Raw genomic sequence first — 16913 nt, 5'->3', positions numbered from 1 at the left:
AAATTAAGCGTTTCCGGACACATGTCCACATAACATCTTTTCTTTATTTGTGTGTGAGGAATGTTTCCTGAAAGTTTGGCATACCTTTTTGTAACACCCTTTGTGTGTGTGTGTGTGTGTGTGTGTACATTTGAATTACAAAAAACAAATAATAAAAAAAAAGTTGCATGGCGCGAGATTCGATCCGGCGACCTTCGGATTACGAACCCGAGCGCTTAACGCTGCGCCACGACGCTGTAGAAGATCACTAATCGTAGAGAGTATATCACCGCAACGGTTTCTTTTAACTGTCGATTTTCTCGACAACAGCTGAGAAGTGCATCTTGGTGCTTTGCCACATTACACCTCTGGCCATGAGCTTTTATTATGCGCAGTATGAATCGAATCTGAATTTCACAATTGGCGGCCTCCCCTTGTTAGACATCAACCTCGGCAAGTAAATACGATACTTGATCGAGGAGCTGAGGTCCAACTCACAGGTCAATTACAGGACCTGGAAACCGTGCATTCTTTCACCTATCTCGGGTCAACCATCTGTTATCTATCGACAGGGGATTACAAGTTGATTCCGTATTTCTAGATTTCCGGAAAGCTTTTGAGACCGTTCCTCATAAGCGACTTCTAATCAAGCTGCGGAGCTATGGGGTATCATCTCAGTTGTGCGACTGGATTCGTGATTTCCTGTCAGGAAGGTCGCAGTTCGTAGTAATAGACGGCAAATCATCGAGTAAAACTGAAGTGATATCAGCTGTTTCCCAGGGAAGCGTCCTGGGACCTCTACTGTTCCTGATCTATATAAATGACCTGGGTGACAATCTGAGCAGTTCTCTTAGACTATTCGCAGATGATGCTGTAATTTGCCGTCTAGTAAGGGCATCCGAAGACCAGTATCAGTTGCAAAGCGATTTAGAAAAGATTGCTGTATGGTGTGTCAGGTGGCAGTTGACGCTAAATAACGAAAAGTGTGTGTTGATCCACATGAGTTCCAAAAGAAATCCGTTGGAATTCGATTACTCGATAAATAGTACAATTCTCAAGGCTGTCAATTCAACTAAGTACCTGGGTGTTAAAATTACGAACAACTTCAGTTGGAAGGACCACATAGATAATATTGTCGGGAAGGCGAGCCAAAGGTTGCGTTTCATTGGCAGGACACTTAGAAGATGCAACAAGTCCACTAAAGAGACAGCTTACACTACACTCGTTCGTCCTATGTTAGAATATTGCTGCGCGGTGTGGGATCCTTACCAGGTGGGATTGACGGAGGACATCGAAAGGGTGCAAAAAAGGGCAGCTCGTTTTGTATTATCACGTTATAGGGGAGAGAGTGTGGCAGATATGATACACGAGTTGGGATGGAAGTCATTACAGCATAGACGTTTTTCGTCGCGGCGAGACCTTTTTACGAAATTTCAGTCACCAACTTTCTCTTCCGAATGCGAAAATATTTTGTTGAGCCCAACCTACATAGGTAGGAATGATCATCAAAATAAAATAAGAGAAATCAGAGCTCGAACAGAAAGGTTTAGGTGTTCGTTTTTCCCGCTCGCTGTTCGGGAGTGGAATAGTAGAGAGAGAGTATGATTGTGGTTCGATGAACCCTCTGCCAAGCACTTAAATGTGAATTGCAGAGTAGTCATGTAGATGTAGATGTTACACTAGAAACTGGCCCGTTCCGATAGCTGAGTGGTCAGCGCCACGGAAATCCATGCACGGGGCCCAGGTTCGATTCTCGGAAATTTTCTCCGATCAGGATCTGGGTGCTGTGTTGTCATTATCATCATCTCATTCCCATCGACACGCAAGTCACCGAAGTGGCGTCAACTAAAAAGACTTGCATCAGGTTACCGGTCTCGATGACGCGAGACCCTTGTCACAGGACATTTCACTTTCACTAGAAGCTGTGAAGATGAGACTAGTAGAAGGATCACGGCAGGCGAGTGGCTGTGAAGAAACTCGCCAAGACTTTTCGGAAGAGGTCGATAACGAACAGCAGAAAGATCCGGCCTGTTGGAAAACTCGTCGTCCGTCAGCTTTTAAGGTTGCCAGACATGGACCGTTACAGCCAGACAAGCATCATATTGATGCGTCCAAGCTTTTATGCTGCTGCAGGACGCTGCGCATAAAATGGGACGGGAGAAGAACAAATACGTCAATATTTCCATGTGCCTTTCCTTTCATCTCAACAAAAAATTCTCCAGTTTTTTGGCTGTATTTTGATAAGAGTCAGAGAAAATGTCGAGAAAATAATTATGGGAGGAAAGATCGAGGGTACGCGCCCGGAGGGGAGAGCCACGAAGGGATGGATGGAGCAAATCAAGAAGATATCCCGTCTGCCTCTCGAGCAGACTCTACGAGTTAGTTCGTTGCACGTTCGACAGATCATTTGATCGGTTCTTCAATCGGGCTGACGAGGAACGAGTAGGTTTACAGGCTACGCATACACGATTAGTGTTAACACTAATGAACGCATTATTATTTTACTCCTAGTCTCTCAGCTACGCCAAAAACCAGGCGTTATTTTATTTATTTTTAGTTATTTACTGGTTACCACTTTTAAGTTAAAATTCGTCACTGGAATAGCAAGACTTCCCAGGAGAAATGATTTTAAGTTAGATTTAAAACTAGCCGGCCGGAGTGGCCGTGTGGTTCTAGGCACTACAGTCTGGAGCCGCGCGAGCACCACGGTCGCAGGTTCGAATCCTGCCTCGGGCACGGATGTGTGTGATGTCCTTAGGTTAGTTAGGTTTAAGTAGTTCTATGTTCTAGGGGACTGATGAACTCAGCAGTTAAGTCCCATAGTGGTCAGAGCCATTCGAACCATTCAACCGTTTAAAACTAGCTCTGCTACCCGCCACATCTTTCATGTTGTTAGGCAAATGATCAAAGATTTTTACCGCTGCATACTGTACTCCTTCCTGAGCCACTGACAGCTTCAGTAACGTAATAAAGGCCACTTTTCCCTCCGGTATTGTAGATATGAGCATCACTCTTCTTTCCAGATTATGATGGATTATTAATGACGCATTTCATTAGCGAATATACTAAAATAGTTCGGAAAATAAGTTACGTTTGGTAGTAAAAGAGGAAGCGAATACAAATAAAGAAAGCAATTTGTTTCACAAAAATCTATACCATTTACACTACTCTTCAACATAGCCCGCGTAATTTTCCAGGCATTTTTCGTATTGCGGTATAAATCTGTGTATTCCTGCGCCACAAAATGTCACCGTCTGTGTTGTTAACCATGTCCTAACATGTTCTTTTGCCTTGTCATCGTTATTGAACCAATTATCTCCAGGGAACGAGTTCAGATGCAGAAAGAGATCAAAATCGCTACGAGCGAGGTCGCGACTAACCGGAGAATGGCCGAAGACGTATCAGCCAAAGCTCTGGAGGAGTTTTTGTCTCATTCTCAGTATCCGAGTTCTTAAGCGGCTCGCGATAAACATCCGTATTCATTGTCTCACCCTGTGGTAAAAAACTGAGTCAGTGCAATACCTTGTCTATCCCAAAACAATGTTCACATGACTTTTGGGGATGACAAAAGTTGATTGGGTTTAAACTTTTCTGGGGACGAAGTTTGCCTCCATTCCATCGATTGGCGTTTCGTTTCAAGACCGTCATAAGCAACCCAAGTCTCATCCCCTCTGAATATGATATCTGGAATAAAAATTTCTAGCTATCGTCAGAGTACCATGTAAAAAAAAAACAACAAATGCGCTGTCTATCCGTTATCGTTTATGTTTTTCACAGGAGTTTAGAACCCGACGTGCGCAAAGTTTATGAAAGTCCAGATTTACATCAACAGTCTTGTAAATTGCTGTTTGCGAAAGTTGACGAGCAATAGCATGAATCGTAAAGCTACGGTTTTTCTCAATCAGCTCATCGACTGCACTAAACAGTTCATCAGAAACCACAGATGTAGGTCCACTTCGATTTTCGTCATGCACTTAATTACACCATTTCTTAATTTATCGGACCCACATTCTTGTCATTGAAGCACTCATTGTATTTTCTCCGTAAACCTCGCAGATTTTTCGATGAGTATCATTTTCTTTAACGTTCTTAGTATTCAGAAAACGAATCACAGAGCTCAATTCACACACGGCGAGATTTTCAATCAACGATGCCATTATAAACAGTCAATACAAACGACTCAAATCACACAGCAAGCTCGAGATGACATTATTCCTTTCTGCTCGAGCTAGAGACACTTCTTCGCATGAACAGAACTGCGAGCGTAGCACTGCCGCAGAAAAAAATCGAAACGGAACTTACTTTCCGAACTACCCTCGTATGTATTGTGAGGGCTTACTCAAAATGCTTACCTCACTGAAGAGTCACCTACATGACGTCCGTGAGTGACCACCACATATTATTCTTACTGTTCGCTTTTGTGCAATCAATGCTTTTTCTCTAAGTGGCGAGCTACCCCAGAAAATTATTCCATAAGTCGTTATTGAGTTGAGATAAGCTAAATATGTCAGGAGGTTAGCTCGAGTGTTTCCAAGGTTAGCAAGCATACGAAGAGCAAAAGAACCTGATCTTAATTGCTTAAGAACGTCAGCATTATGTTTTTTCCGGTTCAAATTTTAGTCAATAGGTAAACCACAAATTTTGAACATTTATCCCATTTACTGACTCCTGCCCTTGTGCTATAACAACTTTTGGTATAACTCTATTTGTTGTACAGAACTGAATGTAGCGTTTCTTAAAAGACATCATAGTCGCCGTTGACTGTATAAAATGTTTATTGTTGCTATTGTAATTTCGGCCTTATGGCCATTTTCAAGTAACACTGCAAAAGTTACATTTTGTCAGAATATAAAACTATTTGACATGAGTTTTATATTCTGCCAGATGTAACTTTTGCAGCTTTACTTGAAAATGGCCATAAGGCCGAAATTGCAATAGTAACAATAAATATTTTATACAGTCAACGGCGACTATGATGTCTTTTAAGAAATACACTCCTGGAAATGGAAAAAAGAACACATTGACAGACCCACCATACTTGCTCCGGACACTGCAAGAGGGCTGTACAAGCAATGATCACACGCACGGCACAGCGGACACACCAGGAACCGCGGTGTTGGCCGTCGAATGGCGCTAGCTGCGCAGCATTTGTGCACCGCCGCCGTCAGTGTCAGCCAGTTTGCCGTGGCATACGGATCCATCGCAGTCTTTAACACTGGTAGCATGCCGCGACAGCCCGTATGTGCAGCTGACGGACTTTGAGCGAGGGCGTATAGTGGGATGCGGGAGGCCGGGTGGACGTACCGCCGAATTGCTCAACACGTGGGGCGTGAGGTCTCCACAGTACATCGATGTTGTCGCCAGTGGTCAGCGGAAGGTGCACGTGCCCGTCGACCTGGGACCGGACCGCAGCGACGCACGGATGCACGCCAAGACCGTAGGATCCTACGCAGTGCCGTAGGGGACCGCACCGGCACTTCCCAGCAAATTAGGGAAACTGTTGCTCCTGGGGTATCGGCGATGACCATTCGCAACCGTCTCCATGAAGCTGGGCTACGGTTCCGCACACCGTTAGGCCGTCTTCCGCTCACGCCCCAACATCGTGCAGCCCGCCTCCAGTGGTGTCACGACAGGCGTGAATGGAGGGACGAATGGAGACGTGTCGTCTTCAGCGATGAGAGTCGCTTGTGCCTTGGTGCCAATGATGGTCGTATGCGTGTTTGGCGCCGTGCAGGTGAGCGCCACAATCAGGACTGCATACGACCGAGGCACACAGGGCCAACACCCGGCATCATGGTGTGGGGAGCGATCTCCTACACTGGCCATACACCTCTGGTGATCGTCGAGGGGACACTGAAAAGTGCACGGTAGATCCAAACCGTCATCGAACCCATCGTTCTACCATTCCTAGACCGACAAGGGAACTTGCTGTTCCAACAGGACCATGCACGTCCACATGTATCCTGTGCCACCCAACGTGCTCTAGAAGGTGTAAGTCAACTACCCTGGCCAGCAATATCTCCGGATGTGTCCCCATTGAGCATGTTTGGGACTGGATGAAGCGTCGTCTCACGCGGTCTGCACGTCCAGCACGAACGCTGGTCCAACTGAGGCGCCAGGTGGAAATGGCATGGCAAGCCGTTCCACAGGACTACATCCAGCATCTCTACGATCGTCTCCATGGGAGAATAGCAGCCTGCATTGCTGAGAAAGTAGGAAATACACTGTACTAGTGCCGACATTGTGCATGCTCTGTTGCCTGTGTCTATGTGCCTGTGGTTCTGTCAGTGTGATCATGTGATGTATCTGACCCCAGGAATGTGTCAAAAAAGTTTCCCCTTCCTGGGACAATGAATTCACGGTGTTCTTATTTCAGTTTCCAGGAGTGTATTATATGACTGTGAATCCTATCCACGAGAAGTTAATTGAATGTAGTGTGTTTCTTTTTGAAAAAATTAGGAACAATCCATTTTCTGTGAACTATTTTATAATTATTTGGAAAATATCATTTAGTGTCTCTTCTGTTGCTTTCTCTCTGAAAAATACCATTTCTGCTTAGAGGGGGCCAGTCAGCTTTATAAGGAGTAGGAGTGGAGCCTTGTCGACCCGCCATCGTCAGTTCTCCCCTATAACTAATATTTCCTACCCTTCCGTTATTGTTTGACTTGTTCAGCTCAGACCTGTTTATTAAGTATGAGTCAAAGCAGCTGTGCGTAAAGGCATAAATTCCATAACAACTGAGTTTTTCGAAGAGAGTAACACGATCTACACAATGAAATGCATCGGAAAGAATAGCAGTTAGCGATATCTCATTATTTAATACTTGTGCTCTTTGATAAGTGATGCTATGAATAGCAGTTTTAGTCGAGCAACGCTTCTGGAATCCAGACTATCATATGCTATGTAAACTGTTTCCATTTAAGTGAGAGACCACTCTTGGGTACATTACTTCTTCGAATATTATGAAAAAGATGTCAATTAAGAAAATTATTTAAGGATATCTTGTCAGCTTTACTATGAAGAGATTTAACAATTGTATATTTTAATCTGTCTGGAAAAATTCCCTGCAACTACCATTAAGGACATTACTTATCAGAATAACTCTTTCACTCTGCAATGGAGTGTGCGCTGTTATAAAAATTCCTGACAGGTTAAAACTGTGTGCCGGATAGAGACTCGATTTCGGGACCCTTGCCTTTCGCGGGCAAGTGCTCTACCATCTGAGCTACCCAAGCACGACTCACGCCCCGTCCTCACTGCTTTACTTCCGCCAGTACCTCGCCTCCTACTTTCCAAACTTCACAGAAGCTGAAACTTCCTGGCAGATTAAAACTGTGTGCCCGACCGAGACTCGAACTCGGGACCTTTGCCTTTCGCAGGCAAGTGCTCTACCAACTGAGCTACCGAATCACGACTCACGCCCGGTACTCACAGCTTTACTTCTGCCAGTATCCGTCTCCTACCTTCCAAACTTTACAGAAGCTCTTCTGCGAACCTTGCAGAACTAGCACTCCTGAAAGAAAGGGTACTGCGGAGACATGGCTTAGCCACAGCCTGGGGGATGTTTCCAGAATGAGATTTTCACTCTGCAGCGGAGTGTGCGCTGATATGAAACTTCTTGGCAGATTAAAACTGTGTGCCCGACCGAGACTCGAACTCGGGACCTTTGCCTTTCGCGGGCAAGTGCTCTACCATCTGAGCTACCGAATCACGACTCACGCCCGGTACTCACAGCTTTACTTCTGCCAGTATCCGTCTCCTACCTTCCAAACTTTACAGAAGCTCTTCTGCGAACCTTGCAGAACTAGCACTCCTGAAAGAAAGGGTACTGCGGAGACATGGCTTAGCCACAGCCTGGGGGATGTTTCCAGAATGAGATTTTCACTCTGCAGCGGAGTGTGCGCTGATATGAAACTTCCTGGCAGATTAAAACTGTGTGCCCGACCGAGACTCGAACTCGGGACCTTTGCCTTTCGCAGGCAAGTGCTCTACCAACTGAGCTACCGAATCACGACTCACGCCCGGTACTCACAGCTTTACTTCTGCCAGTATCCGTCTCCTACCTTCCAAACTTTACAGAAGCTCTTCTGCGAAACATGCAGAACTAGCACTCCTGAAAGAAAGGATACTGTGGAGACATGGCTTAGCCACAGCCTGGGGGATGTTTCCACAATGAGATTTTCACTCTGCAGCGGAGTGTGCGCTGATATGAAACTTCCTAGCAGATTAAAACTGTGTGCCCGACCGATACTCGAACTTCTTCACAGACGCTCTCCTGCGAACCTTGCAGAACTAGCACTCCCGGAAGAAAGGAAGTTTAATATCAGCGCACACTCCGCTGCAGAGTGAAAATCTCATTCTGGAAACATCCCCCAGGCTGTGGCAAAAGACATGTCTCCGCTATATCCTTTCTTCCGGGAGTACTGGGATGGAGAGCCGTGCGGGATTAGCCGAGCGGTCTAGAGCAGTCACGGACTGTGCGGCCGGGCCCGCCGGAGGTTCGGGTTCCCCCTCGGGTATGGATGTGTGTGTTTGTCCTTAGGATAACTTAGGTTAAGTAATGTGTAAGCTTAAGGACTGATGGCCTTAGCAGTTAAGTTCCAAGGACTTGTGACGGGCGAGTAACGATAATCCAATAAAATCAACATATCTGGGACGCTCAATAGGTAATGAAACACATTATTTTTCTCGGCCTATTTCGGTTGAGAAAATGCGGTATTTGTCGTTGGACATAGTGGAGTGTTCTCGCTTCAGCGCCTATAGTTCCATGAAGTTCGCACAGGATGTGGCGCTATAAGTAGGCTTAAAAATGGCGTCTGTAACGGAGGCGCCTTCCAAGCAGAGAGCTGTGCTTGAGTTTCTTCTGGTGGAAAACTACAGCACCGCAGGTATTCATAGGCGCTCGCAGAAAGCCTAGGGAGTTCTGGCAGTGAACAAAAGGACGGCGAGTTGTTGGGCGAGGCTTCTGCCATCATCACAACAAATATCGCGCTAACCTGTTTCATTTGCTATGCACCGGCAACCGAACACATTTGTGACCCCTGGAACGTTAGGACGTGTGGACACTCTCATCGAGGTGGTCGATGGATCACAGTCCAACACCTCGTTTCACAACTGGACGTCTCCGTTGGTAGTGCTGGGACGCTGGACTTCACACCTTGCGACGCCCATGTATTTGGCCCAGTGAATAATGCACTCCGCAGGAAGTACTACGTGACTGGTGCGGAAGTTATTAATGCAGGAAGACGTAGCCTCCGAGTGGTGGAATGCGGTCATAAAGACCCTCTCAGTAAGGTGATGTAAGGCTGTCGCATTGAACGGAGATATCTACGTCTACATCTACACGGATACTCCAACCTGTTCCACTCGGAAATCACGCGGCTGCTACGGTCGCAGGTTCGAATCCTACTTCGGGCTAACATGTGTGTAATGTCCTGAGTTACTTAGGTTTAATAAGTTCTAAGTCTAGGGACTGATGATATCAGATGTTGTCCCATAGCACTTAGAGCCATTTGAACCATTTTGAACCACTCGCAAAGAGAACGAGGGAAAAACGACTGTGTGTCCGTATGAGCCCTCATTTATCGTATCGTATCTTCACGGCCCTTAGGCGAAATATACGTTGGCGGCAGGAGAATCTTTCGGCAGTCAGCTTCAAATGCCGGTTCTCTGAATTTTCTCAAGAGTATTTCTCGAAAAGAACGTCGCATTTCCTAAAGGGACTCCAATTTTGTACACTTACGTGTTGTTCGAACCTACTGGTAGCAAATCTAGCAGGTCGTCTCTGGATTCCTTCGACGTCTTTCTTCACTCCGACCTGGTACGGACCGCAAATACTCGAGCAGTACTCAAGAAAAGGTCACACCAGAGTCCTACTGCCGTGTACTTTACAGGCGAGTCACTATTTCATCTGTTGATTGGCGACTCCATGGAGTGCTGTGTGCACCACGACCACATATGTTAAATTAAAAGCAAGGTCAGCGTTGGTCGTAACATTGATGTTTTACTGATAGCGGAATCGATTTTCGATCACATAGTGATCATCTTCGGTGCTGTACACATTAAACTCAGACACTGGTATCAAGTTATCAATAACCAAAACTGAGAAGCGATCACAATGCATTATTTCATATGTTTTTGTATGGAAATAATGTGAGTTATTGGAATCCCGAATAAAGCTAACCTGCGTTCAGAAAGAATTGTGTTTCTTACTGGTCGCCTATGATTGACCACGCAAATCCCTAATTACGAATAAAGGTTTTGCGTGGTCAACCACAGGGTTTTTACCTCTCTGTCGAAACAGGCCTCGGAAGGCCCAACGGTTCCGACTGGCTGCTGTGTCATCCTCAGTCCAGAGGCGTCACCGGATGTGGATATGGAGGAGCATGTGGTCAGCACACCGCTCTCCCTGCCGTATGTCAGTTTACGACACCGGAGCCGCTACTTGTCAATCAAGCAGCTCCTCAGTTTGCCTCACAAGGGCTGAGCGCACCCCACTTGCCAGCACCGCTCGGCAGACCGGATGGTCACCCATCCAAGTGCTAGCCCGGCCCGACAGCACTTAACTTTGGTGATCTGACGGGAACAGGTGTTACCATTGCGGCAAGGCCGTCGGCTCGGGTTTTTACCAAATAAACGTGAAATATTAAACAAATTCTGGTGAGGTAATCAGAAGCTTGGATCTGCTTTGTGCTCGTTAAGGGGGGTAGCACGTCAAACGGGCCGACCTGGAGCAGGAGAGGTGCCACAGGATATTTTAATTTCCACTGTCTATACTTTTAGAAATAACTTCATAAAACTTTAACAGCATGATCAGGACGGATTCAGGACTCACACTCATCGCAGTGGAAGCTCAAAAACGTAACAAAACACTTTTGTTTACATGTGAAATTTCATCATTTTTTCACTTACTACTGGCTGCATTTGTTGCTATTTGTACACTTTTCTTCCTAAGTAAGAGAGATTCTTCGGTGACTTTTGCACAGCATACAAACCACAGTGACAGGTGTATGAAACTGTAGAAGTTATTTAATGTATGTGAAAATGAATGAACTCTTATATTTTAAACATAGTTAATTATCCCAATTTTTTCCACAGTTTTTTAATATATTTGGAAAATTATAGAGTTTCATACACCTGTAACTACTGTTTGTATGTTATGAAAAAGTCATCGAAGAATCTCTCTTACTTAGGAAGAAAAGTGTACCTATAGAAACAAATGCAGCCAGTAATAAGTGAAAAAATGATGAAATTTCACATGTAAAAATAGGTATTTTGCTACGTTTTTGAACTTCCACTGCGATGAGGGTGGGTCCTAAATCCTTCCTGGTCATGGTGACAAACTGTTGTGTGCATAGTTCCGCGTAGTCAGTGCGTACACAACTTTCCCACTAGAGCGCGCCCCACTAAGCACAACAGCGCAGGCGCAGCGCTCGTCGTCTCCACACTACGAGATGGCGCTGCCTTAGAGACGGACCAAATTCTGCTTCCGCCGATCTGCGTGTTAATATGTAACGCAGCCAATGAGATTGCTACACAATCGCGCAGTGATACATGAACGTGCGAGGTATTATAACGAGTGTACAGACCTCCGATTAGTCAGTCTGCATTTGTCTGCAGTACTCTGCACCAGTGTGTACCAGTCTACATTAGTCTGTACCAGTCTGTAGTTAAGTTTCAGTCTGTGGCTAATAAGATTACCATATTCCTGTACATATCCATGAAGATAAATGAATAGACAGTTTGTCAAGTGTCAGAGATATCTGAGAATAAGATTAACGTACCAAAACCAAAGGAACTTCAGACTGTCAATTGTAAACATCCAGAATCGAGTTACGTAATGTCTATGCTTTTTATTATTTTAATAAATGTGTGTGAAAATTAATCAAGTTCTGTTTAAAGTTGGTCACCGTCAATCTGCTACACTAAGCGTGCAAGTGGCATTTCTATCGTCTGACCTAACGGCAGAAGATAAACACGCCACGATAAGACCACGAGACATATTGCTAACACTCGCCTACTTCGTTAGAGCGACAAGTCAAATAATCTGATGGTGGGTGTACCGAAGGTCTTACAGTACGCACACCACACAAGGTTTTATGAATTTATTTGTAAAAGTATAGGCAGTAGAAATTAAAATGTCCTGTGGCGACGCTCCTGTTCCAAGTCGGCCCGTTTGACGTCCTACCCCCCCCCCCCCCCTCCCCTTAATACAACTGTTTAAAGAATCGTAGTTGGTTGGGGGGGGGGGGGGAGGTGCGTTCATGGTGATGATTGAAAGTTATAAACATCGATACGGCAAGTGCCGGCCTACCTGTGGTGGCACGCCGTCCTCAGAGGAAGCAGTCTGCTGGTCGACATCCATCCTGCTGGTTTCAGTACTGCAGCGACTGCCACTTGTGCCGCGGTTCGCGATTCTTTGGACGCTTTCGCCGATCTAGTCGGACTACGGATGCGCCGAGTGTGTTCCGAACGAGGCGCGAACCAGGCCTGTAGTGTGTGTGGAACAAAGTGGACGGCGCGTCAGACTGTCCGTAGTGTCGAAGAGGGAGCGCCTCGGGCTGCGGTCCGGTAGCTGGTGGAAGGGGGGGGGGGGAGGGGGGGGAGCGTCCAGCCGCCTACCGTCTGTCGTGGCCACGGAGTGGGGGGCAACGTGTGTCGGCGCGACTGACGGGCGACCTCCAAGGCTGCAGCGGCGGAACAGCCGGGGCGCTGTCCACCCACTCCTGGCCAACACGCGCCTCCGTGGCCGACACCTTGTAAACTTATCCGCGTTATCAATACGCCAACTAGTGCATACAGGTGGGAAATGAAATCGCAACGCCAAACAATAACTTACGAAGAGAAGTGAAATATACATTTGCCTAAGTAACATACACTACTGGCCATTAAAACTGCTACACCAACAAGAAATGCAGATGATAAACGGGTATTCATTCGACAAATATATTATACTAGAACTGACATGTCATTACATTTTCACGAAATTTGGGTGCATGGATCCTGAGAAATCAGTACCCAGATCAACCACCTCTGGCCGTAATAACGGCTTCGATACGCCTGGGTATTGAGTTGACCAGAGCTTGGATGGCGTGTACAGGTAGAGCTGCCCATGCAGCTTCAACACGATACCACAGTTCATCAAGAGTAGTGGCTGGCGTATTGTGACGAGACAGTTGCTCGGCAACCACTGGCCAGACGTTTTCAGTTGGTGTGACATCTGGAGAATGTGCCGGCCAGGGCAGCAGTCGAACATTTTCTGTATCCAGGAAGGCCAGTACAGGAGCTGCAACATGCGGTCACGCATTATCCTGCTGAAATGTATGGTTTTGCAGGGATCGAATAAAGGGTAGAGCCACGGGTCGTAACACATCTGAAATGTAACGTCCACTGTTCAAAGTGCCGTCAATACAAACATCACGACGGGTGATACGCCACTATGGCGATGACGAATACACTCTTCCAATGTGCGTTCACCGCGATGTCGCCAAACACGGATGCGACCATCATGATGCTTTAAACAGAACCTGGATTCATCCGAAAAAAATGACGTTTTGCCATTCATGCATCCGCGTTCGTTGTTGAGTCCACCATCGCAGGCGCTCCTGTCTATGATGCAGTGTAAGGGATAACCGCAGCCACGGTCTCCGAGCTGATTGTCCATGCTGCTGCAAACGTCGTCGAATTGTTCGTGCAGATGGTTGTTGTCCTGCAAACGTCCCCATCTGTGACTCAGGGACCAACAAGTGGCTGCACGAGCCGTTACAGCCATGCGGAAAAGATGCCTGTCATCTTGACTGCTAGTGATACGAGGCCGTTGGGATCCAGCACGGCATTCCGTATTCCCTTCCTGAACCCACCGATTCCATATTCTGCTAACAGTCATTGAATCTCGACCAACGCGAGCATCAGTGTTGCTATACGATAAACCGCAATCGCGATAGGCTACAATTTGACCTTTATCAAAGTCGGAAACGTGACGGTACGCATTTCTCCTCCTTACACGAGGCATCACAAAAACGTTTCACCAGACAATATTGTTTGTGTATGAGAAATCATTTGGAAACTTTCCTCCTCTCAGCACGTTGTAGGTCTCGCCACCGGCGCCAACCTTGTGTGAATCCTGTGATTAGCTAATCATTTGCATATCACAGCATCTTCTTCCTGTCGGTTAAATCTCGCATCTGTAGCACGTCATGTTCGTGGTGTAGCAATTTTAATGTCCGGTACTGTATTTAAGTCATTGACATCGCAAGACCACAGAGTAATGTAAACCACTGCAAATGTGGAATTCCGGTACTCAGATGACCGGCGTCACCGCCAGAATGTTGAATGCTAGCATTCAAACGTCCATTCATGGTATTGTACAAGTGCGGGATGTCAGTTTGTGTGATAGGTCACATGACTATTGGAACTGGTCGCGTCAGCACAGTGATGTTCAATGCTGTTTATGGATCACAGTAGAGTTGTCGTCCGATGATGTCACATACGTTCTCAATTGGAGACAGATCTAGTGATCGAAAAGGCCAAGGCAGCATGTCGAAGCGTTGTAGAGCATGCTGGGTTGCGAAAACAGTATGTGGCCGAGTGTTATCGTGTTGAAAAACTGCCCCTCGAATGCTGTTCATGAATGGCAGGACGATAAGTCGAATCCCGTATTGACGTACAAGTATCCAATCAGCGTACATGGGAGGACCACGAGAGTGCCCCTGTTGTGATACGGAATCGCACCCCAGACCACAACTCCAGGGCAGCTCCTGAGTGCCTAGTGCGGAAGCATGTTGGTTTACTGCCGTCACCGGCAGCGAGGCGGAACCACCAGCAAACACAACAGACCTCCCACTGCTCTGCGCTGATATCTCGCTTGACATCACGGAAGTCGCAGATGGCGGTGCTTTGAGGTAAGTGGAACGTACACTACAGGGAGTCTGGCTTGGACTGTCCTTGTGTCACTCTGGTGCCAACTGCTGCTCGAATTGGCGCTGCGCACGCAGTACGACGAGCCAGGCAAACCCGCCAAAGACTATGGTGTTCCCTTTCGGTAGTGCCACGTGGCCGTCCGCAGCCAGGTCATCTTGCGACGGTACAGTCTCGTGACAACCGCAGCTAGCATTAATGTACAGTGGCTACATTCTTGCACCATCGCAAAACGAAAATTCAACTTCTCGTAGCCCCATTTCATGACCTCGTGTGATCCAGAATGAGATTTTCACTCTGCAGCGGAGTGTGCGCTGATACGAAACTTCCTGGCAGATTAAAACTGTGTGCCTGACTCGAATTCGGGACCTTTGCCTTCCGCGGGAAAGTGCTCTATCAACTGAGCTACCGATGCACGACTCACGCCCCGTCCTCACAGCTTCAATTCCCACCTTCCAAACTTCGCAGACGCTTTCCTGCAATCCTTCGTTCCAGGAGTGCAAGTTCTGCAAGGTTCGCCGGAGAGCTTCTGTAGAGTTTGGAAGGTAGGAGACGAGATACTGGCAGAAGTACAGCTGTGAGACCGGGCGTGAGTCGTGCTTCGGTAGCTCAATTGGCAGAGCACTTGCCCGCGAAAGGCAAAGGTCCCGAGTTCGAGTCTCGGTCGGGCACACAGTTTTAATCTGCCAGGAAGTGTCACCTCGTGTGATAATTGCATCTTTATCGCCTTAAAGGCATTCGTGACTAACATCAACTCACCACGTCCAGTCTAAAAGGTAACGAGTGCTTGTATCTAAAGCAAACCTGGTTTGCATCGCCGGCCGGCGTGACCGAGCGGTTCTAGGCGCTACAGTCTGGAACCGAGCGACCGCTACGGTCGGAGGTTCGAATCCTGCCTCGGGCATGGATGTGTGTGACGTCCTTAGGTTAGTTAGGTTTAAGTAGTTCTAAGTTCTAGGGGACTGATGACCATAGAAGAAGTCGCGTAGTGCTCAGAGCCATCTGAACCATTTGGTTTGCAACCTCTTAATGGCAGTAGTAGTGACTGGTGCAAAATGCGAATAAATATTATCTTACAGACTCAGAAAGACGCCTATCAACAACGTTCACATTGGTGTTGCTATTTTCTCCCCGTAACAGTACATGTTCCAAAATGCCTTTACGAAAACGGGAGTCGTACCTCATACCTCGAATTAAATTGGTCGTAGAAAAGTGTGGTCCTCAGTTTTCAGTAGCCCTTGCGCTAGGGACCATTCGCATAACCAGCAGAGGGATCGTCTTGCAGTAACTATGCTACAGTACATGGTCAAAGTATGAGTGTTACACACTTCCTCCTGCTTAGGCAAATGGAGCGAATGATTCGACAATTTTTGCATTTGATGTGATCTACGTTGGACCTTAAGGGGTACATGGAGTTACCATTAACTCATGACTGGTTCCTTAGAAAATCTCATAAACGAGGTTTTTACAATTTTTTCGTACCTACACAGAGCTGTGGAATCCATAACGGCTAAACACACGCTCAAGTTTTTACACTATATTCCTAAAAACCTGAGTTCAAACAACCCTGAAAAATATTCTTGGTTTCCTTATCCTTTTTCGAGATACCGTGGTCCCAAGTTACTAGCCAATGGGCGGTTCCTTAGAGAATCCTCCTGCCCATTCCCCCCTCCCCCCAAAAAACTCTTCTTGCCATTTTTCTTCGCACCAAAAACAAGATGCGAATTTCAAAATGGGTTTAGACAGCATATGGTTTAAACCTTTACGGTACATTCCTAAGGTCCCGATGTGGAGCTACTTTGAAAATTTTATTAGTATATTTACGCGTTTCCGAAATACAGAAGTTGAAGTTTACGTAAAATACGCACGTTCAAAAAATGGTTCAAATGGCTCTGAGCACTATGGGACTTAAGGTCTATGGTCATCAGTCCCCTAGAACTTAGAACTACTTAAACCTAACTAACCTAAGGACAGCACACAACACCCAGCCATCACGAGGCAGAGAAAATCCCTGACCC

At 46.5% G+C, this 16913-nt stretch overlaps 1 protein-coding gene across 3 annotated transcripts in view; it reads right to left on the bottom strand.

The window, feature by feature from the left end:
• Positions 1–12547, bottom strand: part of LOC126292294 (uncharacterized) — a 225027-nt gene extending 212480 nt beyond the window's left edge. The window contains exon 1 of one of the 3 annotated variants that reach the window (XR_007552085.1): positions 12293–12535. Coding sequence is in view for 1 of the 3 variants with exons in the window: in XM_049986213.1 (XP_049842170.1) it covers positions 12293–12343 (51 nt within the window). In the remaining 2 variants the exon portion in view is untranslated. Of the gene's footprint in view, positions 1–12292 lie in introns of all 3 variants that reach the window. The other 2 variants (XR_007552084.1, XM_049986213.1) reach the window with 2 other exon arrangements.
• Between the last annotated feature and the right edge of the window lie 4366 nt (positions 12548–16913).

Source organism: Schistocerca gregaria, chromosome 9 (genome assembly GCF_023897955.1).
Source record: "Schistocerca gregaria isolate iqSchGreg1 chromosome 9, iqSchGreg1.2, whole genome shotgun sequence".
Lineage (NCBI taxonomy): Eukaryota > Metazoa > Arthropoda > Insecta > Orthoptera > Acrididae > Schistocerca > Schistocerca gregaria.
This window is presented reverse-complemented; position numbering and strand designations above follow the sequence as displayed.